At 48.1% G+C, this 24,584-nt stretch overlaps 1 protein-coding gene across 3 annotated transcripts in view; it reads right to left on the reverse strand.

Moving 5' to 3' along the window:
* The window catches only part of LOC138503670 (solute carrier family 13 member 1-like), a 989,022-nt gene that overhangs the window by 334,780 nt on the left and 629,658 nt on the right, over nucleotides 1-24,584 (reverse strand). For all 3 annotated transcript variants that reach the window (XM_069623570.1, XM_069623569.1, XM_069623568.1), the window contains one exon: nucleotides 7,348-7,467. In XM_069623570.1, coding sequence (XP_069479671.1) covers nucleotides 7,348-7,467 — 120 coding nt within the window. The remainder of the gene's footprint in view (nucleotides 1-7,347; nucleotides 7,468-24,584) is intronic.

Raw genomic sequence — 24,584 nt, forward strand, 5'->3', positions numbered from 1 at the left:
AATGAGGATTAGTAGCCAACACGACTTTATTATTGAAAAGTATCAAGTACGGTGGATCGCTCACTAAAGCTTGTATTTCCGACAGTCGTCGAGCCGAAGTAATAGCCACCAGAAAAGCCAATTTCCACGACAAAAATTTCAATGATGACGATGACATCGGCTCAAAAGAGACCTTCATCAGCGCTGCCAGAAACAGGTTAAGACTCCAGATTGGAGGAAACTTTTTCATGGGAGGAAAGGTTCGGAACAATCCTTTAAGGAAATGTTTAATCAGCCGGTCACTAAATAACAGAGTTGAATGTCTCTTCCGAGTAAATCTCGAAATGGCAGCTAGATGCACTTTTATGGATGAAACAGACAAGCCTTTTTGAGCTAGGAGTAGCAAGTATGGTAGAAGCTGTTCCGGTGTGATATTAAGCGGGACCAAACCTGGTTGACCTGCGCACCATATGCAGAATCTCTTCCATTTGTATGAATATGAAGCGTTCGTGGACGGCGTCCTCGCCGCTTGCAAAATGCGACGACAGTCTGCTGGAATCTCTAACGTACCAAACGCGGAGAAATCAGGAGCCAGGCTGTCAGACTGAGGCTGTCTGGGTCGTGATGCCAAACAACCCCTTTCTCTTGAGACAGAAGGTTCGGGATTTTCTGGAACCTCATTGGTTCTGCCGCTGAAAGATGGAGTAGATTGGAGAACCGCACTTGTCTGGTCCAGTACGGGGCCACCAGGATCACCCGACATGGATATCTGTGGATCCATTGCAGCATCCGACGTATGAGCAGAAACGGGGGAAAGGCATACAGAAACTTGTCCGTCCACGGGAAAGAGAACGCTTCCCCTAGTGAGCCTTGCTGTGGCCACCTGCTCGCGTATTGTGAGCATTTCCTGTTGTCTCTCGTCGCAAAGAGATCGAGGGCCGGACGACCCCATTTCTCGAAGGCACGGTGTAGTTGTTGGTCGTTCAGTTCCCATTCGTGTAGTCGATTCATCTCCCTGCTGAGAGAGTCTGCTTGCACGTTTTTGACTCCTGGCAAGTGGAACGCCAATAGATATATCTTCTGCTGAAGGGTCCAATGCCAGATCTCCTGGGCTTCGGTCGACAAGAGTTCTGGAGCGAGTTCCTCCCTGTTTCCTTAGATAAAACATTGTTGTTGTGTTGTCTGTCATAATCCGTACAACTGATCCCTTTATCCGTGGAAGAAAGGATTTCAGGGCCCAACGCACCGCCCTCAACTCCAGCACATTGATATGAAGGCCGGACTCCTCTGATGACCAACAACCCTGAACCTGTAGGGAATCCAGATGAGCTCCCCATCCAGTTAGAGAAGCATCCGTCACCACTGTCATCTGGACCACCGGTTCCAGCAAGGGCATTCCCTTTGTCAGATTTATGGAAACTCTCCACCATTGAAGCGACTGCACGAGTTTGCTGTTGATGGTCAATTTGTCCGACCAACGCCCTTGACTCTGTGCCCATCGATCCGGCAAGAATTCCTGAATCGGCCTCATGAAGAGACGACAATTGTTGATTAAGGATATGCAGGACGACATGGTGCCCAGTAGGGACATGTACTTTCGCACTGACACTCTGGTGTCGACTTTCCAATCCGATGCCTTTTGCTGTAGTTTCAGAACCCTTTCGACAGATGGCTTCACCAGTCCTAACTGCGTCTGGAACTCCGCCTCCAGAAAGACCAAGGTCCTTGATGGCGATAAGGAGGACTTTTCAAAGTTTATTGCGAAGCCCAAAAGTTGTAGGAGGCACATGGTGGCATTCAGATTTTCCTGTGCCCTTTCCGGAGACAATCCCCTCACTAGCCAATCGTCCAGATAAGGGTACACATGATGACCTTCTTTCCTTAACCAGGCTGCTACTGGAGCCAGACATTTCGTGAACGTCCTGGGAGATGATTTCAGTCCGAACGGGAGGACCTTGAACTGATCGTGGGTTCGTCTGACGACGAACCGTAGAAATCTTTTGTGTCGTCGACGCATCGGGATATGGAAGTATGCGTCCTGAAGGTCTAGCGATGACGAATAATCTCCCGGTTGTATCGAACGGATCACCTCTTGGAGTGTCAGCATCTTGAATTTTAGATTCTTGAGCAGTTTGTTGAGAGCTCGTAGATCTAGAATGGGACGCCATTTCCCATTGGGTTTCTTGACGACAAAGTAACAGGAGTACACTCCCTGTCCTCTTTCTGCCACCGGGACCAGTTCTATAGCCCCTTTCTGCAGCATAAGCGCCACCTCTTGCATTTGTATTTGAAGGTGGGGCTGCGTCGAGAACACCGGTGGAATGCGTGGTGGCTTGCCCTTGAACTGTAGAGAATGGCCCAGATGTATCGTGTCCAAAACCCATTAGTCTGTTATGCGCGCCCACTCGTCGAAGTGACGAGACACTCTGCCCCCCAGGACGTCCTGTAAGTTGTAATTGCTGGCTTTTGGCCTGTTTATCCTTCAACGACGAGGAGTATGCGCCTCGTCGTCTGGAGGTTTGGTAATCTCTGCCTTTACGAGTAGCTTGGGCTGCACGTATGTAGCCTTGGGAAGAGTAGGAGAGTCTGCTGAAACCTCAGTCTCTAGATGATCCAAACCGGGAGTTACCTGATGCTCCTCTGAAAGGACGAAAGGAACGAAAATTCCTACCACTCTGGAGGGCTCCAAGGGAATGAGCCGTGTCAGAATCTTCTTTCATGCCCTTCAAAGCCTTATCCACTTTCTCCCCAAACAGGTGTTCTCCTTCGCACGGCATATCCATGACCTTATATTGTACATCTGGTCTGAACATCGTGCACTTAAGCCAGGCTTGCCTTCGTAACACTACGCCATTGTTGATTTGCTTAAAGCCTGATTCCGCCACGTCGACAGCAATGTTAATGGAATGATTGGAAGCCTCTTCTCCCTCACGTACGAGCAGCATGGCAGATTTCCTGTGTTCTTCCGGCAGATGGTCCAAGATAGGAGGCTTTGGCAAAACAGAAAGGTGATGGCTGGAAGGTTTTGAATTAATCATAACCACGGGGAAAGCTCTGGGCAACCCTCCAGACCATCGTTTTTCAGCCTGCCAAGCCATTACAGAAGGGGAAAAACCATATGCAAATCAGGCTTGGTCCTACCCCAAAAGGGGCAGTCCAGCCCGAACTGCTAGGTCACATCCCTTCTGCACGAGACCACAAGCATCCCCAGACATGTTTCAGCCTTGTTGGGCGTCATCAGTGAGGAGTAGCTTGGGTTTCTAGGCCCGGCAGACTCGGGACCCACGTCTGGGCATACCCATCCAACTCGGGGTGACTTTGGCAAAACAGAAAGGTGATGGCTGGAAGGTTTTGAATTAATCATAACCACGGGCAAAGCTCTGGGCAACCCTCCAGACCATCGTTTTTCAGCCTGCAAGCCATTACAGAAGGGGAAAAACCATATGCAAATCAGGCTTGGTCCTACCCCAAAAGGGGCAGTCCAGCCCGAACTGCTAGGTCACATCCCTTCTGCACGAGACCACAAGCATCCCCAGACATGTTTCAGCCTTGTTGGGCGTCATCAGTGAGGAGTAGCTTGGGTCTCTAGGCCCGGCAGACTCGGGACCCACGTCTGGGCATACCCGTCCAACTCGGGGTGACTTTGGCAAATCAGAAAGGTGATGGCTGGAAGGTTTTGAATTAATCATAACCACGGGCAAAGCTCTGGGCAACCCTCCAGACCATCGTTTTTCATCCTGCCAAGCCATTACAGAAGGGGAAAAACCATATGCAAATCAGGCTTGGTCCTACCCAAAAAGGGGCAGTCCAGCCCGAACTGCTAGGTCACATCTCTTCTGCACGAGGCCACAAGCATCCCCAGACATGTTTCAGCCTTGTTGGGCGTCATCAGTGAGGAGTAGCTTGGGTCTCTAGGCCCGGCAGACTCGGGACCCACGTCTGGGCATACCCGTCCAACTCGGGGTGACTTCGGCAAAACAGAAAGGTGATGGCTGGAAGGTTTTGAATTAATCATAACCACGGGCAAAGCTCTGGGCAACCCTCCAGACCATCGTCTTTCAGCCTGCCAAGCCATTACAGAAGGGGAAAAACCATATGCAAATCAGGCTTGGTCCTACCAAGATAGGAGCCAGCCGATGCCACATCTCCCTATCATACCTGGCCATAATAGCCAGGGAGTTGGCTGCTTTAACTGTAGTGGCTCCAACCGATAGCACTTTCTTCCCAAAAGCATCTGGTCTCCTGGCTTCGTTGTCTGGCGGGGTCGTGCATTTGTGTTGCGACCTTGCCTGTCTGGCTTCCGCGGCGGATACCACTGATTCCGGCGAAGGTTGAGACGTCAAGCACTTGGGAGTCGATTCCGGAGCCTTGAATTTCTTTTCCAATCGACCTTTTACTGCCGGTTCCGAAAAAGGATGACACATGGTTTTTAGTCCCTCCTGCCAGACATGGTCTAAAATGGGGATAGCAAATATCGACTTTCTTCTCTTGCCCATATGATCGAAAAGAAAACAATCTTTTTTCTCTTCTTCTGGGACTAGGCCAAACTCCGCACATGCCTTACCCATCATGGCATGGAAAGCACGCACGTCATCAGGTGGTGATGGCTGCGCCGGACTCTTTGGAGTTTCCATCTCTGCTTCAGAGTCCCATGTAGGGTCCCTTGAGGGGGATAACGAGATGTCTGAACCCGACCCTTCACGTTCCGACTCTGACAGTTCTTCTTCCTGTGGACGAGAACAATCTTCCTCAACCGGGTAAGCGGTAGGAATTCTGGATGGAGGGCGAGGAGCCGGGCCTGGCTCGTCGACGACTGGCGAAGCCGGTTACACTGTCGGGACACTAAGCTGAGGTAACTGTGTGTCCAACCGCTCCAACAGCTTCTGTAATGTGTTCAACACCTCCAGGGACAGAACTGTCTGGGGATTCAGTAAGGAAGAGGTAACTGGAATGGCACTTCCACTCGAGAGCGACACCGAACCAGTTGGTTGTAATCCCAGATCGGTTGGATGTGCGACCAGACCACGGTCATCCTCCGCCGACGAGATGGAGAAAGCCGCTTCTGGTTGCAGCAAGGCCTCAGGCGGGATCGGATCAAAAACCTCCGGTTGCCATCCCACCGACGGGGCCACCGTCGACAATGACATCTTTTCCATAGGCGCTGTTTGACCTGACGAAATAGCCGTAGGAAGAGCCGTCGCCGAAGACAAAGCCGGCGTCGACGATCGGACCGTTGTCGATGAAGTATGTGGCGCAGGGCCTTGAGGCGTTCCCGCCGTTTTTGAACTCGACTTGTGGGACGAGGACTCTCGACTCGAGGTAGACTTATGACGGTCTCCTGAGGAGGATTTCGATGAGTCTTTTCTCTCCTTTTTAGATGAGGAGGAAGAAGAGGAAGCCTTATGTGAAGAGGAGGACCTCGCAGGATGTTTCTCCGAGGGGCGTTTTTCAGATGAACGTTATTTCTTCGCCGGAGGCTCTGCCGACACTGAGTGACGAGGGGGCACAGGAGACTTAGATCTCGAGGCTGTAGAGCCTTCCTCTGATGCCGGGTACGCACCCGCTCCGTCATTGAGCCAAGTAACCAGGCGTCTGTTGCGGTCTATTAGGGTCTTTTGTGAGAAGCCCTGACAGATCTCACACCTGTCCGCCGTATCATGAGGGTGAAGACAGTAAATACAGTCCATATGCCCATCTCCTTCATACACTTTCTTAAGACCGCATGTAGCACACACGGACAAAATAACGCCTTTCCAGACATTCTTCGAAAAGAAACAGTCGAAGAAGAAGAACGCACAACCTAATAAAATAGTAGATACTCAAAGTAGAGGTAATCCCACTACTTTGGAAGACGGTTGAAATCTGAGGGAGCCACGGGGGCGGGGCTATTTATAACTCTACGTCCTAGTGGCGCTGCCGTACGCGGCCCAAATCAACGTAGATAGGACACAAAAGTGTCTGAAGTTTTTCTATGGAAAATGTCTATATAACTTACCGAGGATTCCCAGCCTGACGACGGGGAATATTCTAAGCATGTGAATCCATGAAAGATCCAATGCTGGAGAAATATGCATACATTCGCTGTACATACAGATAAACAAGGGATATTGTGTCCAACACATGAAGAGATTCGTGTACATAGCATAAACATTTCACATTGTGTATTAATCTAAAAATTCTAAAAATACAATGAAGCCTCTACTATTTTGGTATTTTCATAGCCCATGTATTTCACTGGGTCTGAGCTACTGGTGCGTCTCTTAGAAGTGAAGCCTAGGAGTTTCTATGTAGGTCGACGTCACTAATGAAAACGAAGGAGTCTGGGCAGAACTCTGTGTTTTAGGGTCCTGTCCCTTTTTTAGATGTTTCTGCAGGTTTGGGAGTGGTCTGCCTTCATCTGGACCTGATCCGTTCTGGAAAGGGATAGAAGACATCAGGAGAAGGAAAGCCAGAAGGAGTTATTTGCAACAGGCCTCGAGATAAAGGAGGATAACAGGACCATGGGAGTGGTATATAGTTTGAAAAGAGAGAGAGGTGAAAAACAGTTGTGGTAATTAGAAGAAGAGAGAGACAGAGAGGAGAAAAGCTAAGCAGAGTGGAGGGGAGGAACAGAGCATTGTGGTTCGTTCAAGTTGTAAAGGAAGGATGATAAGTCAGCAAAGGGGAAAGAGGACGGTTAGAGACACTCAAGAAGGAGGAGAAGGTGCCTGGGACAAGGTGCAAGAGACTGCTAGAAAGGTTGCCACCCAAGTGTTGGAGAAGACTGTGGCAGAGTGTACCACTAGCACCCAAAGCGTTACACTTGCCAATCCCCAGACCCACAGCAATTCTGGCTAAAATCACCATGCATCTTACGGCTGTCCCACATCCAGCGGGCCCTGCTATTCAGAGGTGGTGGTGGCAGCTACAGAGGAGAACGTCATCCTGACATGACTGATGTACGACAAAGCTTCCAGCTACAGGACGTAAGACAGAAATGCCAGTGATCTTAAACCCCAAACACTGAGTAGCAAGATCTAATTATTATAATGGTGATATTATTTATGCGCTGTGACTATTGCATCTATACAACATATTATTTTAGGACATATAATGACAGCATGCAACTATTATTTTACTAAGTTATTTATAGATTTGAAAATATGTTAAGAAAAATGTTTGACGCACAAAAAAAAGAAGAATGTTTCTATCTCATAAAAAGCGATATTTGCATATGGTGCACCTCACCCAAATTGAGGTAACGGTCAGAGGGCCCTCTGCAACAGGTGCTTGTAAATGAAGGTTTGTAGCGACCAAGCAGAACTCATACAACAATTATAAAATGTAAAATGTATTATTGAAAGGTGCCTGTGATAAACTGACACATACCTAAAACCAAGGAAAAGCCATGTAATCCATATCCAGGAAAACAAGAGGATTATTAAAGCCATAGGAAACGAGAAGGCAATCCAAGTTCCAAAATTCACGATGTCACAGCGGGGGTAGTGTCTGAAAGGGACATTTAAATTACAGGTCATAAAACAACACAACTCATGCATGTTAAAATAAAGACATCTTTTTTTTTCTTTCTTTTTTTTGTTGATTTCTTTATTATTTCAACTTTAACTTTGTGAAGTGTGTATTAACGTGTATCAGTGCAAAAGTATCCAAATGCATATACAGTAATCCCATTCGCATCAAGCATTCCCGGCCAATAGTCATAGTTTGAACTTCAGAAACGGACTTTCAGATAGCCAAGTACACCGTATGATCCCAATAGATATCACTCTGGAAAGTGGCCACAACATGGCTAAGCAGGCTTTACCTGGGATGGGAGCAATGTCCAAACAATCAAGGTGTGGGATTAGTATCACATTCATTTGACTTATTGCAACAATTTGGCCCTTAGAAGCAACTACAAATAACGTTTTTTCAATAACTGAAGTGGGGATATGGTGTGAGCTTATATATATATATCACCGTTTCATTAAAGCTCAAGAAAATGTTTGATGAATACGACTTTTATGACAATAATGTGTTTGGGTGAATCAATATATGTTCATGCATGGGTACAGACTTGTGAGACTTTTGTGCCTCTGATGGTAGCATTCATTTTTTCAATGAAGGTGCCATCTTCAGCTGTTTTTTTCTTTCCAAACAATTGCATCCTTTTCCTTGTGGTGAGAACAGGGAAAACATGCAAAAGGCTGGTAATACAATGTAACCTTTAAATAGCAATCCTTCTGGGTGACAGAGGATTTATTCTGCTTGCGCTCGATGACACGGGTTAAAAAAGGTGAGAAGGCTATAACCATTATCACCTCCAATTTGACAAGGAGATGTTTTGCTATTTAAAGATCCCTATTAGCTTCATAGCTGAAAACCAAGGGCAATGTTTGTTCACAATGCCCACATTATCAGCTGCTCCATTCCCCTGTCTTGAGAGATCTGTGCTGCTGGAATTTGCAAGATCAGAGTCCACTCTAGAGTTTGCCCAGCGCTGATGTTTTATGTTCCAGACGTGACATAAACCCAATCATTTTCAACTCTCTTGACTGGATAGGATAATGTCTGTAGTACAAACATTACGCTTCTAACCCAAGTGTTCAATTCAAAGACTCAACCGAGTCTTAATATGACCACAAACTCCAACTGCATTGCCTGGATTGTGAAGACCAGCAAATGAGACACTAGGGCTTTTTTTCCAAAGCAACACTTAAACCTAGGCAAAGCAGGTTCAACTTTAAGGCTGCCAAAACAGAAGTAACTGAGATCAACTGTAAACAACCCCATACCATTGAAGAATAACATGACCACCAACATGCTATATAGCAAGGTGAAATCAGCAAGCAATAGAAGCAAAGCTGAATAAAACAACAGTAATAAGTAAAGATAGCCATGGCTGGTTAATGCTTTTACTGCCAGCTATCCCAGGTGCACAGAATGCTGGAAATATTCATGAATAAAAAAAAAAATCATATCTAACATTTTATAGCAAGTCACATAAGTGAAATAAGGGCATAGGTAACCTCATACGAAATTAAGCAAGGCAGGAAAAAATAAACAATACATAAATCTAAAATAAAGAAATAAACAATAAAAAACACCCCCACAAAATCACAAATGCATATCCAACATCACATATACACATCAAACAGCTAGAAATTAGTAAAAACAAGCTGAGCCATGACAGCAGCTCACTCCAACCATCAATCACCCCAGCAACCAAACGTAAATATTCTTGAATGTAAAGAACATTCATCTGTCACACAAGTTAATAACTAGAACAGGAGAACATCTTCTTGGAACTTGGTGCATCCTATTAGTGACTAGCCCTGCAACACTTTTTGGTGAATTCACAATTACATTTCAAAACAATTCCAAGATAATTCTTTCAAAGTTGCACGCATATTTAATAAGAAGACATTCATCTCAAAGAAAATTGGAGACAAATGACACAGTCCAATGCATTTCTGATCAAAAAGATCCTTCATCAGGGAACTGTCTGAAAGTAATACAAGGTGGTAGGAGGAATGTATATGACATACATATAAAAAAAATCATAAACAAAATAGTCACAGGATTGATTACACTTATTGCAAGTAATGAGTTGCATACCTGTCTTCCGGATATCAAAAATAGTAAATAAAGGAATCTGAGATTACAAAACAAAAAAATAAACAACCAACATTATATACACACAAATTAATATATGAAAATTGATTCAAATGTACTAGATGTTTGTTGAAAATACAATGATAAAAACAAAAAAATGGTAGCTTAAACTCACAGACAGTAGGCCTCATTATAAGTTTGCCGGTCTGGGAACTACGGTGCCGGTACTGTAGCTCCCGGACCGGCAAACTACGAGTTGTGCTCGCAGGTGCCTTTCTGCCCACCAGGTCGGACCTAGCGGGCAGAAAGGCACCCACGAGCACAGCATGTCTGATGCACTGGCACCGTTATAAACGGTGCCGGTGCATCCAACCTCCCCATTCCCATTCAGCCCTATGGGGCCAAATGGGAATGGGGAGCATCTTTTCTCCGACACCCGCAAATGGGCAATTACTGGGTACGGCAGGGCCCGTAATGACCTGGTAATTGCCCATATGCGGGCGCCGGAAAAAAATGCAAGTTTGGCGGCAGCCTGCCAGTTTTACGGGCAAGGCTACCGCTAAACTTGTAATGAGGCCCAGTGAATCAATAAAGGAGGCCCATGCCCACCTCCCTGAATTGGACACTGTTGTTCCTTCCGTGGTTGTGCTAGCAGCCGGCACCAGTGCAAGCGCGTGCCATTTCCTTCTGGCAATAACCTGGTGAGTGTAGCTTTTTAGCACCCTCCTGGGCCTAGGAAGTCCATTTTGTAAAACTTGTTGTGCCTCCCAGGCCCCGGCATCCACGCTGCTCTCTGACCCTCTCCTACCTCCCGCCTGACCCAGCCCCACCCACCTCCCCTGATAGGCCTTTGCTCCTCTTAACTGACCCTCCCAGGGCAGCCCTCTGCCTGACAGCCCCTGCGGCTAAGGACTCCAAGGCAAAGGGCAGCTCCCTCAGAGGCGGCTCCAGATAGTGCCTGCAGGTGTCAGCAGGGGAAGCCAGTGGCCAGACATCAATCAGCAGTGACTAAGTAAGGTAGGAGTGGCCCGGGTTAGGAATAGAGCCTTCACTCTACCCTGAAAACCTGGCCACATAGCATACTCTCAGACTTAGGTGTGTTTTTCCTCCGTTATTTAAATTGCACTGTGAAACCCAGGCCTTTTTCCCACTATACAGGACTCTCAGATGTAGGTGTGTTTTTCCTCCGTTTTTTAAATTGCATTGTGAAGTAGTACCATTCTGTGGTTTTGCCTCCTAGCAAAGCATCCATCTAGCGATCTTTTCTACCATCATCTAAGTTCCTGTCGTCTTGTCCAATTTCTACTATTGTCTCGTCTCTCTCTGTTCTCATCTGCTTGCACCCTTCCCTGTGTCCTTCTCTAATGTTCTCCCCACCCGACACCATTCCTCTTCTCTCCTCTCCCTACCTACTCAAAGGTGCTCTCTGTCTCTCTTATCTTTTCTAACTGCTTCTCTATCGACTATCCTGCTCTCCTCACTAAATCTGGTATGAAGAAGTTTAAAACGGACATCCTGGTCTCCAACCCAGGCGTCCCCATCGCTAATACCTATACCAGTGCTTCCTCCAGGCAAACCCTCACTGGCATCCTCTTTGTCGTTCCCTCTCCAGACCTATGGACTTTACGTATGGTCTCTGTGCGCTCTCCTTTCTCTTCTTCTCCCATTAATGGTGGCACTTGGTGGGAGACCCTCCTGGCCTCCTTCCACTCATCTAAGGTCATTATTAATGTTTATTTGAATGGTACCATCTTGGTCCAAGGCCCTCAAGCCAACCTTCTCCTCTTTGATAGATGCTTTGCGTGCCTCATGAATTTCCTTTCAACTCCTGCTGTCCCCGCTCTCCCATCCACAGCTTCCTTGCCTCTCCCTGCTGTCTCCTCCTTGGCTACCTTGGCCTCTCCCCCTTCCTCTTTTGCCCCCCCCCTCTGGCTTCTTCTACACCTCCGCAGGGCATAACTCGTTTGTACCCCTCCCCGGAAGTCTTTCAAGGATGGCAAACTTCTCCATATTGACACGTTAAACTCTCACTCAGCTGTGAAACACTCCTCTGACATCTGCCACCTCCTGGAGGAACTTGACCTCGATGTGCCCAATCTCACCGAGACATGGTTCACAGCCAGCTCTGTCACGAGCTTTGACACTCTCCTCCCTGATGGCTACAAGATCCTCTCTGCGCTGAGATCCAACTGTTCCAGAGCTGGTGTAGCCCTGATCTTCCCTGAGTGGATTCCTGCCTCTGTCATTTCTACGCAGGCCTACTCATCTTTTGACTGCCTCGTCAGCAGACTCTCTCTCTCTCGTGGCCATTCCCTTACTGTGGCTACCATCTATTGGCCACCTGGTCAGATCTCCTCCTTCCACTCTGAGTGGGCGGACCTCTCTGCTTCTCTCCTGGCCTCGACCACTTAACTCCTCCTTCTTGGAGACTTTAACATCCACCTGGATGCTTCCTGTCCTTCCTCTAGAGTCTTTCACGACCTCTGCGATTCTCTCTCACTCTCTATTCTGCCCTCTGGCCCGACTCACTCTGCAGGGCACTCTGGATGTTCTGCCCTCTTCAGACCTTCCTCTTTTCGGTCCCTCTCACCACTCCTCTCTCCTGGAGTGATCACTTTCTCCTTTCATCGCAGCTCACCCTCTGTACCCCTGAGGCCTAGCCAACTCCAGCATTACCACCTACCTTCTCCATTATCCGATCAATGAAGCGCGTGTCAATTGAAGCTTTCACCGCCACTTTCTCACCCCCTGCGTCCCACCTTGGCTTATTCACACCCTGACATAGCCCTTTCCATGCTCCACTCTGCTATATCTGACACTCTCGATGTTCTTGCCCCTGCCATGAGGATCCGCTTGAAGCTCAAAGCCAAGTGCAACTCTTGGTACAACTCAGACTTCGTCACCCTTAAACAGAAGTGCAGGGTGGCTGAGAGGAAATGGCGTGCTTCCGGTACAACCTCTGACAAACTGCCCTGCCGCCTGCTCCAAGGCGATACCAACTCTCTGTCCGCACCAAGAAGAGAGCCCACATTGAACCCTGCGTGTCTGCGGCATCTAACAACTCGGCTGAACTCTTAAAAAGCTGCAAGGAGCTGGCCAATCCTGCTGCAGTTTCTACCTCTCCTGTCCCCTCCCAGGCCCTCTGCATGGCCCTGGCTTTTCATTTAATCTCTAAAACTCAGGTAATCATGTCCTCTCTCTCTTCCCCTCCCCCTCTACTCCCTGCTCTTCCTACGGCCCTTCTTCAGCCACCTCTCCTCCCTCCTTCTCTGCCTTTCCCCTGTTCTCCCCAGACGAGGTTTCTAGACAAGTCCGATCTATGAAAGTCTCGTCAAAACAGGTTCACCACTGTTCCTTTCCTCCAAAACCACCAAGGACCACATTGACACCCTGGCTCCTGCTCTGGCTGACTTCTGCAACCGCTCCTTTGCCACTGGAGTCTTCCCTTCCCCCCTGAAGCACTATCGTGTGCACCCTCTTAAGAAATCCTCGGCCGACCCTTCCTGCCCAACTAACTATCGCCCAATCTGCATCACTCCTGGGCAAACTCCTGGAACAGCTGGCCATCTCCCAACTTAATCTTCACACTGAATCTGTTGGTTGTCTCCATGACCATCAGTCTGGCTTCAGAGCTGCCAGAAGCATGAAACTGCTCTCCTGAACTTCCGTGAAGACCTGCTCTCCAACCTTGACTCCAACAAACCCTGTGTCCTCATCTTACTTGATCTCTCTTCTGCCTTTGACACGGTCAACCATGCCATCCTGCTCAACCGTCTCTGTGATAACCTGGGTATCACCGATCAGGACATAGCTTGGCTGACTTCTTTCCTCTCTGATCAACCCTCCCAGGTCCATCTTGGGTCCTTCCTCTACTCTATCTCTATCTCTACCTGTGGTGTTCCCCAGGAGTCTAACCTCTCTCCCTGGTTTTCAACCAATGCCTGGCACTTCTTGCCCAACGCATTGACGCCCTCCGTCCCAACTTTCAGTGCTATGCGGATGACACTCAACTCATTTTCAGGCTCCCTTCCACCACCTCTTCTCCTTCTCTCATCTCGGACTGTCTGTCTGCTATCCAGGAGTGGTGTGCCACCAATGATCTCTGCCTTAATGCCAGTAAGACTGTGATTCTCCTCATCGGCACACCTCCTCCCTCCTTTCCTGACACTCTCTGGCCGGTTTCTTTTGGCCCTCTTCCTGCTCCCACCTCTGAGGCTAAAAACCTCAGGGTCATCTTCGACTCCAAACTCTCCTTCTCTCCTCACATCTCTGACGTCTCTAAGAAGTCACACTGCCAGCTGTACTTCCTCAGAGGTCCTTTCCTCTCCTTCCCCCAGAAGCTCAATGTCTACAGAGCTCTGGTTCTCTCTAGGCTGGACAGCTACAAAAGCCTCTTTCTTAATCTACCTGCCTCTACACTCTGCCCTCTGCAACCCATCCAAAACAGGACTGCAAGACTTGTCCTTGGCCTCAAGCCCTGGGATAGTATCTCTCCGGGACTGAAATCTCTGTACTGGCTCCCAGTGGCGGCGAGGATTAAGTTCAAAACCCTCTGCATTGTCCACAAGGCCTTCTGGGGGCTGGGGCCTCAATACCTTCAACTCTCTCTTCCTAAATATCTTCCTTCTCGAGCTCCTCGCTCATCCGCCTCCAACTCCCTCAGGGTCAGTAGCTTCTCCAAGCAACGAGTTGGTGGTAGATCTCTTTCTTCTGCTGGGGCCTCCCTCTGAAACAGGCTCCCTGCCTCTCTGAAACTTGAGGAGAACCATCTCTAGTTCCGAAAGCACCTCAAGACCTTCCTCTTTGGTTCTGCTTTCTCTCCTCCTCTCCCCTGCTGATCTCCTGGCTGAAACTGACACTGCACTGGTTACCTGGCTACACTCTGTTCTCGGGCCCCGGTCCCCTCCCCTCCAGATGCACACCTGCACTGCCCCCCTGGTAGCCCTTGCACTCGGGGGCTGTTGCTGTATCCCTACTGCCCCCACCAGCAGTTGACACCTGATGTGTGCACTTACTTTTGCACTTGCCACCAGCTGGCCGCACTTTTATTTATTGTCTTATTATTTTACTGTTTATCCTATGCACTGCACTGCACCCTCCCCATTTCCCCCCGCACTTCTCCCCTTCCCCCTCCCCTGCACTTGCGCGATCTCAATGTCACCTGGCCTAGTAAGATCATTGTCTGTCTTCCCTGTTCCCCTTCCCTTGCCTTGTCGCGCCTTGAAACACTTGTACTACACAAGTTGCACTTGTATGGATTCCATTCATATTTTTATGCATCCATATTCCATTTTCCATCCGTATTCCATCCATACTTGGGTATGGATAGAATATCGCCCCCTTGTGTTGGGACAGCATGTTGAATGCGCACGGAAGCTTCATTGGTTTGAACATTGCTAGTTTGAGTAGGTGTGGAAACCATGGTTGTCGTGCCCACATTGAGGTATTAGGATTAGCGTGACTTGATCCTGGTGCATTTTGTGCACTATTTTATTCAGGAGTGATGTTGGTGGGAAAGCGTAAGAAAATGTCCCTAACCAACTCCTCCACAGGGTGTTCCTCTTGGATCCTGGTTGGGAAAACCTGGATGAGAAGTCTGGGCACTGTGTGTTTTGCTTTGTTGCAAACAAGTCTAGAGGTGGATGCCCCCATTGGGTCAATATATCGCTTAAAATATCTTTGTGAATTTGCCACTCGGGTTTTGTGAGTAGCTGTAGACCTCTGCTCAGTCTGTCTGCTAGTGAATTGTGTTCCCCTGGAACGTGTTGACACTAGAAATATGTTTCGTTTGAGCGACCACTTCCAAATCTTTTGGGATAAATTGGACAGACTTGGAGAGTGTGTTCCGCCCGGTTTCTTTAGATGAAACATGGCAGTGGTACTGTCTGTAACTATGAGGACTAGCACTGTTTGCCTTGCTATGTGGAGTTGAAAAGCTTGCAAGGCTTTGAGGACTGCTAGCAATTCCAGTAGGATTATGTGTTTTTTTGCTGTTGTTTGTGTCCACACGCCGTGTGCAGTATGATGAAGGTAACAAGCTTCCCATCATGAGAGTGAGGAGTCTGTTGTGAGAGTGTAATGGTGGGTTGTGAAAAGGTTTTCCTTTTAACATGTCTTTGTCCACTAGCGTAGAGCTTGTACGAAGGTTAGCGAAACAACCACCAGACCGTCCCACTGACTGCTTTCCTGAGATCATTGTTTCGCTAGCCACTCTTGCATTGGGCCCATGCGCAGCCGCACGTGTGAAACAAGATAAAGCCATCATCCCAAACAGGCTCATTGCCTTGCGCACGGTTATCTGACGACTGGCTAAGTAGTGAGTAAGGATTGCTCTGGGGCAACACGTTTGTCTTGGAAGCAAGACAATGCAGCGCAGCACATGTTTCAATCCAGATCCTGCGCTTTGAAACCACTCGCTGGTATTAAGCACGTTATAAAAGAAAGAAAATTATAATTATAATAGTACTTGAAATAACATGTTTTGTACTCTCGTTTCAAGTGAAGACTAACTCCTCTTGAGTTTTTATAATTGCTCCCAGGAATTGTTTTACTTGACTGGGGACAAAATTTGATTTTTTTCTCGTTGATGCAGAAGCCCAATTCGAACAACAGATTGATTGTTCTTTGGGTGTTGTGTTGATTGTTCTTTGGGTGTTGTGTTTGCAAATTTGTGGTGTTTCCCCTGTTATGAGTCAGTCGTCGAGATAAGGGTACATTGGGATTGATTTGCTGCGTATGTGAGCTGCTCTACTACCTTTGTGAATACCCATTGCGCTGATGAAATGCCGAACTGGAGGACCAGATCAGCCCAAACTCACAGCCTCTCCCTACCCAGATTTAAACTCCAAAAAGCAGGTGGTGTGAGCTTCCCTGTCCTAGTTTCCAAACTGTGGAACACTCTGCCAACCCACTTAAGAATTGAACCTTCGTTCCTAACGTTCAAGAACAACGCCAAAGCTTGGCTGTTCACCCAGTAAGCGTGAGGTTTCATCATTCATCACGCTAGCCTAGCTCTCTACCTGCAACATATCCGACTTGTGTACATATGCCACACTGTTTCGATCATAACTTGTAAATGCTGTATTTGTATATAACCTGTAAATTTGTACTTGTGTATAACTTGTAAATGTGTACTTGCGTATAACTTGTACATTTTGTATTCTTGTATACTTTTGTTGTAAATAAACTTTACCTAAGATTATGCGCCCGGTTGCCCACGGGCCTGGTGCGCTTTACAAATAAACTAAACTTCAAACTTCAAATGGTATGCAGTGATTATATTGCATAGGAAATAACAAATGCAAATGTACTGAAAAAAAGATTGAATGCTAAATATATAGGGTGGGGGTAAGGGGTTAAAAGGTGTGGGAGGGGTTCGCGGTGGAGCTAGAAGCATGGGTAAATGAGGGGTTTGGGGTAGGGCCCCAATTTAACAAAAAAAATGTAAATCAGTATTTTTGTTTTTTCAGTAAAATTGCATTTGTTATTTCTCAATTTGTTATTTTTTTTATTAAAATGTTTGCACGTTTTTTACAAAAAATTCTTACATCCTTCATGAAAGAGGAAATGAAGACATACAATCCTGAGGGTTCCTTGGGTGGGAAAGGAGGGGAAAAAATAGAAATTCAAGATCAAAATGAGCCATTTCTAATCTCTCTTAAGGCCAATGTTCTGCAGGAATTTAGTCACTGCGATGGTCTCATACATTCTCTCTCCCTCCATTAGACGGTTCCACCAGAACTCTTTGACGTAGTGAGGTATATTCTTAAACAAATGAATCATATGGATGGTCCTTTCTTTCTCCAGGCCTTTACAGTTCAAAAGGGGGTATCTGATGGTTTCTTTTTGTTCCATCTTCTCACAGTAGGATTATAGGTTTGAGGTTGAGATTCCTCTGATGGCTCTGACTTTGTTTGTTGCGATGGTGTTCAAACGGGCTCTCAAAGGTTTGCCTGGACTGGCGGTTTGGACATTTCTTCAGGTAGGGTCTTGTGTCATTCAATTTCCTACTTACCAGTAGAATATGCGATACTGATTTGTAAGCAGAAGCGGTGTCTTGGGTTTTTATCCAGTCCCATATTTCAAGTTTGGTGATCACTTTTGTTGGATTGTTTATAAGCTCCTCTTCCGAAGAACCTCAATTCGTTATAATCACATGTAACCCGTTGAATTGGTAGTGATTGTCTACAATCTTGAAGCACAGGTATTTTCATTGCGCTGGCAACATTGAAATATGAAAGTATACATCTTTTATATCTAATGTTGCCATGAAATCCCCTGGTTTTAACAGAGGGATCACCTCCTGCAGCGTTGTCATGCGAAACCTTTGAGACTTGACATATGTGTTTGCTGGACACAGCTCTAGTACAGGGCGCATACTCAAGTCTTTATTTGGCACAAGGAAGAATGTTGAATAGATACCCTTGTTTATCTGGTCTGCTGGGAGTAGTTTGATTGCACCTTTCTGCAGCAGGGACTTGATTTCTTCTAGAAGAATTTGCTTCTCTTGTGGTGACATTTTCCAGTGTTTTGGTGGATGGTTTTGGTGTCTTCTAGAAATCCGATGCAATAACTCTCTGCCACGGTGGATAACGCCCACTGATCAGATGTGATCCCCACCCATGCGTGGGTCAGCTGGCAAATGCGACTTCCGACTGGAATTGCATGGGAGGAAACCTGTATCGGGGCATCATTGTTTTGAGGCAGGGGAGTCTGGGTGGTGGAGGCTCTACCCCTACCTCTTGTTCTTTTATATTCTCTTTCAAAGATGGGCTGGTAACTGGTGGACTGACCCTGTGTGTTGCCCTATGTAGAGGATTCTCCATAGATCGTGGGTAACCTTGACCGCAAAAGGAGCATCTGGTATTGAACACCCCCAATGATTTTAAAGTTTCATGCTCCTCCTTCGCACTTTTTAGTGCATCATCGCATAGCCTGCCAAATCGCACATTTAGTTCTATCAGCATATTCAAAAGGGCGGCCTGGGTTTCTAATTTGAAACCTGACTGTCGTAGCGATGTGTGCCATTTTATCAGGATGCCTTTGGCTATAATGCCTCCAGCATTATCTACTGCATCTAAATTATTCTTTAGGATGCAGATGGCAACCTGTATTCCTTCTGAGATGGTCTTTAGGTGCTGAGATTTTAAGGGCTCAGGAACAGTGTCAATGTGTTGCTGTATTTATACCCAGCCTCTGTTATATTGTGCCTCTGCAGAAGCTAGTGGAGTGTCTGCTCTTTTTCTTGTGGTAGTTACCACTAAGGAGTCAGGTTTTAGTTGACCCCTGATATAAAGGGGATCCGTTGGAGCAGGCTTGAAAATCTTTGCTACGCAGGGTGTGAGAAACCTGAGGGTGTTCTCATTTCCTTCTCCCCAACATCCTGCTGTCAGGTGGCCAGTGAAAGGCCATTGCTTGTGGATCCCAACCCTGGGGGTGTCTATGAGGGAGGATCACCTAGGTGGAGGGACCTTGGGGAGTGGGGAGAGGATGTCTGCAGGTGAGACAGTATTCCCCCTTTCCTTTTTATGATGAACCTTTCATCCCTGAAGCTTATATAGGGTCATGTTATCAGACTACAGTTCCCTCCGATCAGGATGACCAATGGAAACACCCTTTTTATAGGAAGACTAGAAAGAGATTAACCGGAAGGACCTCTCTCGATGTGGACCCCGTAGAACTGCTTCAGAACTCTTGTAATGTTTCCCTGACTCCTCAAACAAATATCAATTCAGAATGTAAACAAATAGGAGAACCCTATGCATCACAGTCCACATCTCTTCCACACACACTTTATGACCTTAAAGTGTATCCCTTTAAGACTGTGACGAGGAAGGAGCGACTAGGAGGAATGCAATCTTCTAGTCAGTTTCACCACTGTGACAAGGAAGATGCCTATAAAGGATCAGGCATGTCCTGTTAACTGGTGTAATGAGGGTCAGGCAGACTACCTGCACCTGTAGCCTACTGAGAGGCTACAGGGGCTTAAAAGTAGGCCCAACCCTCAAAGCAGGGAGAACCTGCCTGGAGAGAAGGTGGCAGACGTGTGGCAGGAGCAGGCTGGAGAAGAACTTGCAGAAAAGACGCTGTGTGTACCCAGGGGAGGATTAAAGTGCTGAGACCCGAGTGGGCAGCGAGAGGACCAAAACCCCAACACTTGCCGATGTTGCATGTTGCCAGCTGGGGAGCACAGAGAACTCCTGACTGCCGCGAGACACTGCCCGAGGGTTTCCGAAAGCGAGAGCTGCTCGCTGGGACTCTCGACGTCTATCCGGGAGCGTAGAGTGGAACGAGGAAGACACCCGTTGAAGCAGAGCAGCTCCGGTGAGTACGAGAGAGAGAATACTCGTATCGGGTTCTCTGGTGAAAAGCACATAATCAGAGGGTTTGGAACCCGAATGAAGAAATAAGGAATTGGGAATCTATTGCAAAGTGTTTTGGGAAATGCAATGAAGGAATAATGAATAATGGAAAAGGTGGCAAGTATTGTGGGAAAAATAGGGGGCGTTGTTGCGCAGCGATCCAAGGCGGCTGCCACCTGAAAAGCTCCGGCAACGCCAACCGAAATATCAGCTGAAAATCCTGCCTTGCATGCCTGGTTCCTATTATATTAGTGGGAATAGGGTGCCGTGTGTAGAGACCCCCCCTGTGGTGAAGTTATAGCCCCGCTCGCTGCCTCGGAGTGTTGGGCTGCGGAGCGTGGAGCCGCAGACCTTGACCGCGTGGAGCGGGGGAGGGGTGGTGCTCTGAAGTTGTGGAGACGCTGCGGCGACCTCGGCTGCGATCTCGGGAGCCCTTCCCCCTGCCGATCTGGTGAGCCGAAGATAGGTCCGGCGCTACAGGAGAGGTTCAGGCCGGTGAGCTGTGGGGCTGCGTGGAACGCCCCGGTGAACTGGGACTAGGCGGGTGGATTTCCATACCACTGCGGGGCGGGTGCTCCTTGCGGCTATCCCCTGCTGGCAGCTGCTGTTGCTGCGGATTCTCCTGTGGATTATCGGCACCCGCACTGTGTACGCTGGAGGAGCGGGACAAAGTTGGATCGTCAGCGCCTATGGAGATGCAGCGCCATGTGGCCTCTCTACATAGGTACCTGGGAGCGGCGGAGGCGTCCAAGGCAAGATCTTGACATCAGGTACGCTCGCCGGACTTGCGAGATACTCTTGGACGGGTGCGCTCGCATGGACGACTGACCCACGGTACTTCTTGGGGAGGAGCCGGCCCCTGTATATTAAAGACTCGAAATAAGGAGCTTACATCCTTGGGTCCGGTGGGCCCCCCTGGACTCTGTTGGTGTGCCCCTGAGGAGGGTGGGTGCCTGGGGGTACTGTGAGAGCTAGAGCTGCCAAAATATGTGCTGGTGGAAGGCAAGCGCCTAGGGGACATCCTATGCACCCTGCACAGTGACTCCAATCGGTGCGCTCCCTAGGTGTTGGAGGTGGACGGTGGATGTTTGAACGGCACATCTTGGTGGAGTGGCAATGCTGTACTACCTAGCAACGTGGATGCGCCCAGTGCCATTGGGCCTTGCAATCTCTGTTGACTAGTTTGGGGGTGGCGGCGGAGGTGCTGTACACTGCTCCATGGCTGAGAACCGATGTACGACTTTGGTGCATCTGGTAGACCCCCCCCGGAGATTGGTGGCTTTTGGGAGAGATACTCGCTCAAGTTCCACTGGATATTACTTAGAGCCTACTCTTTTGAGCCAGTATGGGGAATAATAAAAAGCAGGCAAGGATGGAACAATTTGCGCGCACAGGTCAAGATCAATCAGCGCCCTCTGATCCGCAGGTCCAATCGGCGGAGCAGGTAGACATTGCTGCACTAAATCACACACTGCTGGCATTGAAGGGCAGCACTGATAACCTCGGCGCTAAAATTGATGCCCTCACCTGTAAGGTGGACATATGTTATGTTCTGTTATGTTATGTTACTTTGCATTTATATAGCGCCTTATGTACCACTGGTATGGTCTCAAGGCGCTGGTAGGTTGAACGCCCTCGGGAACCGAAGTTCAGGTCAGTAGAGAAAATAGAGAGAGTCAAAAGGTGCGTGTGAGCACTGGATATGTGTGCAGCTGGTGTAGCATTCGTGTGATGGCTGCTTCTTAGAGGTAGGTGTGGAGGTAGAGAGATCAAGAGTATGTGTTCGTTCTGGCAGGTTGTTATCCAGACCGATTTTGGCTGTGTTATGCCTGAGGAGAAACGCCTAGGCTGGAGGGTGTTTAACCAGCAGTGTTTAGTTAGAGTGATGGGGAGTATGTGGCAAATGATGGTATGAGAACAGCTATACCAAATGGTGTCATAGTATCGCTGTGTTCTATCCGAGTGGTGGTGTAAAGAAGAGAGTAAGCGTGGAGATGTGAATATGGTGGTTTACATTAGGTGCTTCACTCCAATAGTTCCATGTACTCCATCCGTTCCAAGTACTCCGACTGTTCCAAGCACTCCGACCGTTTCAAGCACTCCAAACCAATTCCTTTCAATGCTCTTTCAAATGTTCCATGCTCTCCAAACCATTCCATGTAAGTCACGCCATTCTATGCCCTCCAATCCGTTCCATGCACTCCAATCCGTTCCATGCACTCGCATCCGTTCCATGCACTCGCATCCGTTCCATGCACTCCAATGCGTTCCAAGCACTCCAACGCTTTCCAAGCACTTCAACTGTTTAATGCACTCCAACCAATTTATGCACTGCTTCTTTCATTCGTTCTAGCCACGTTATCCTTTCTCCATGCATCATCCATCCACATACATCATCTTCACACGTTCCATCCACTTAACTGGTTCCACCCATTTCACACGTTCTATCCACTTCACCCGTTATACCCACTTCACTGGTTCCACCCACTTCACCTAGTTCTGAACACATCACCCGTTCATCCACCTACTTCAGCCGTTTCTACCATTTCCCCCGTTCCACCCACTTCACCCATTCTACATCAGTTCACCCGTTCCATCCACATACTTCACCCGTTCCATCCACATGCTTCACCCGTTCCATCCACATACTTCACCCGTTCCATCCACATGCTTCACCCGTTCCATCCACATGCTTCATCCGTTCCATCCACCTGCTTCATCCGTTCCAACCACATTTTTCATTTGATCCATCCACTTTACCCGTTCCAAACACATACTTCAATCGTTCTATTCAATATATTTGACCCATTTTGTCCACATACTTCATCTGTTCCTTTCTCATACTTTACCCGTCTCGTCCATATACATCACCCGTTCTTCCAGATCCATCCTCCGTTCCTACCACCCACTTCACCCGTTTCTTCGCCTTACAACACCTGTTCCTTCCAACCACTTCACCCATTCCATCCAACCACTTCATCCGTTCCATCCTCATACATCACCCGTTTGCTCCACACTCGACACCCGCTCCGCACTCGACACCTGCTCCGCATTCGACACCCACTCCGCTGTCTACACCCGCTCCTCGTTACTCATTCTACACCCACTCCTCGCTCCACATTCTACACCCACTCCGCACTCTACACCTACTCCGCACCTGCACCATACCCTACATCCGCTCAACACACTATGTCGGCTCAACACCACTGCATCTTACATCTGCTCAACACCCTAAATCTGGTCAACACCCTACATCTGCTCAACACCATCACGCCCTACATCTGCTCAACACCCTAGATCTGCTCAACACCCTACATCCGCTCTATTCTATTATCCACTCACACCCTACATCCGCACCACGCTCTTATCTGCTCCACGCCCTCGTCCGCTCCATGCACCACGCTCTTATCTGCTCCACGCCCTCGTCCGCTCCATGCACCACGCTCTTATCTGCTCCATGCCCTCATCCACTCCGCGCCCTCATCCACTCTGCGCCCTCATCCACTCTGCGCCCTCATCCTCTCTGCGCACTTCATCCACTCCACCGACTTCATCTGCTCCACTCATTTCGTTCATTCATTCTGCATTATCGGTTCAGCCTATGTCACTTATCGCACGCACTCGATCCGTTCCATGCTCTCCATCTGTCCCATGCACTACTCCTGTCTCATGTACTCGAATCGTCTATTCTGTACTTTACATTTATACCATGCACTCATACATTCCATGCCATCTGTCTGTGCACTCATCCGTCTCCTGTATTCATCTTTCCATCCTCTTCATTTTATTCCTTTCGTCCATTTTTTTTCCTTTCGTCCCCTAGTAGACCGTGCCCCTGCGGCCCCGCGCGTCTCAATGCTATTGCAAGTAGCGACTAGACGTGTGCTCCGAGGTTCGTGAACTGATACCCTGGTTCCTGGACTTTCTGATTCTATTCCTTACCCCTCTTCCTTCTCCCTTGCTTCCTGGACTTGTGTGCCGTGCTTGCACCCCTTCTTCATTTACTGGATCCCCGGAGAATCTGAATCCCGGAACTCTGAACGCACGCTGGAACCACAAGAGGCTCGCGCGGGATTATACAAGACCAGGTCCGTGCGTAAGAAGACACCGCCCAAATAATCCTGCAAGGATCACTCTCAGGTGAGAAAGGGGGAATTCCGTGACAGTTTGAGACGCCAAACGACCGAAGGCGAAGTCGATATGGAAGCGGCCGTTCAGGATCTCATGCGTGGCATGCAAGAACTAACAACCGAGGTACAGAATTTAAAAGTGGAAAACGCTGCTCTCAAACAATTAGTTCTATCCCGTGATTCTGCTCAAAGGGAAGTGTATTGCTGGGCGGCATTGTTGACAAATATGATGGGTCTGCAAAAACCCTTCATGGATTCCTTGATTCTTGTTTGGTTCACTTTACTTTTAAGCCCTACTGCTTTTCGACTCCCGGGGCTAAGGTGGGCTTCATTATTTCACACCTTTCCGGAAATGCTCTCACTTGGGCTATGCCCTTAATCAATTCTGGAGATGCCCTCCTGGATGACTACGATGGTTTCATACAGGCCCTTAAAACCATGTTTGACCACCCAGAGCAGGTCTATAGTGCCCAGGAACGCCTACTAGACTTTCAACAGTGCTCCCAGGATATGCTCACGT

The sequence above is a fragment of the Ambystoma mexicanum genome, chromosome 11 (genome assembly GCF_040938575.1).
Source record: "Ambystoma mexicanum isolate Mex_15411 chromosome 11, UKY_AmexF1_1, whole genome shotgun sequence".
Lineage (NCBI taxonomy): Eukaryota > Metazoa > Chordata > Amphibia > Caudata > Ambystomatidae > Ambystoma > Ambystoma mexicanum.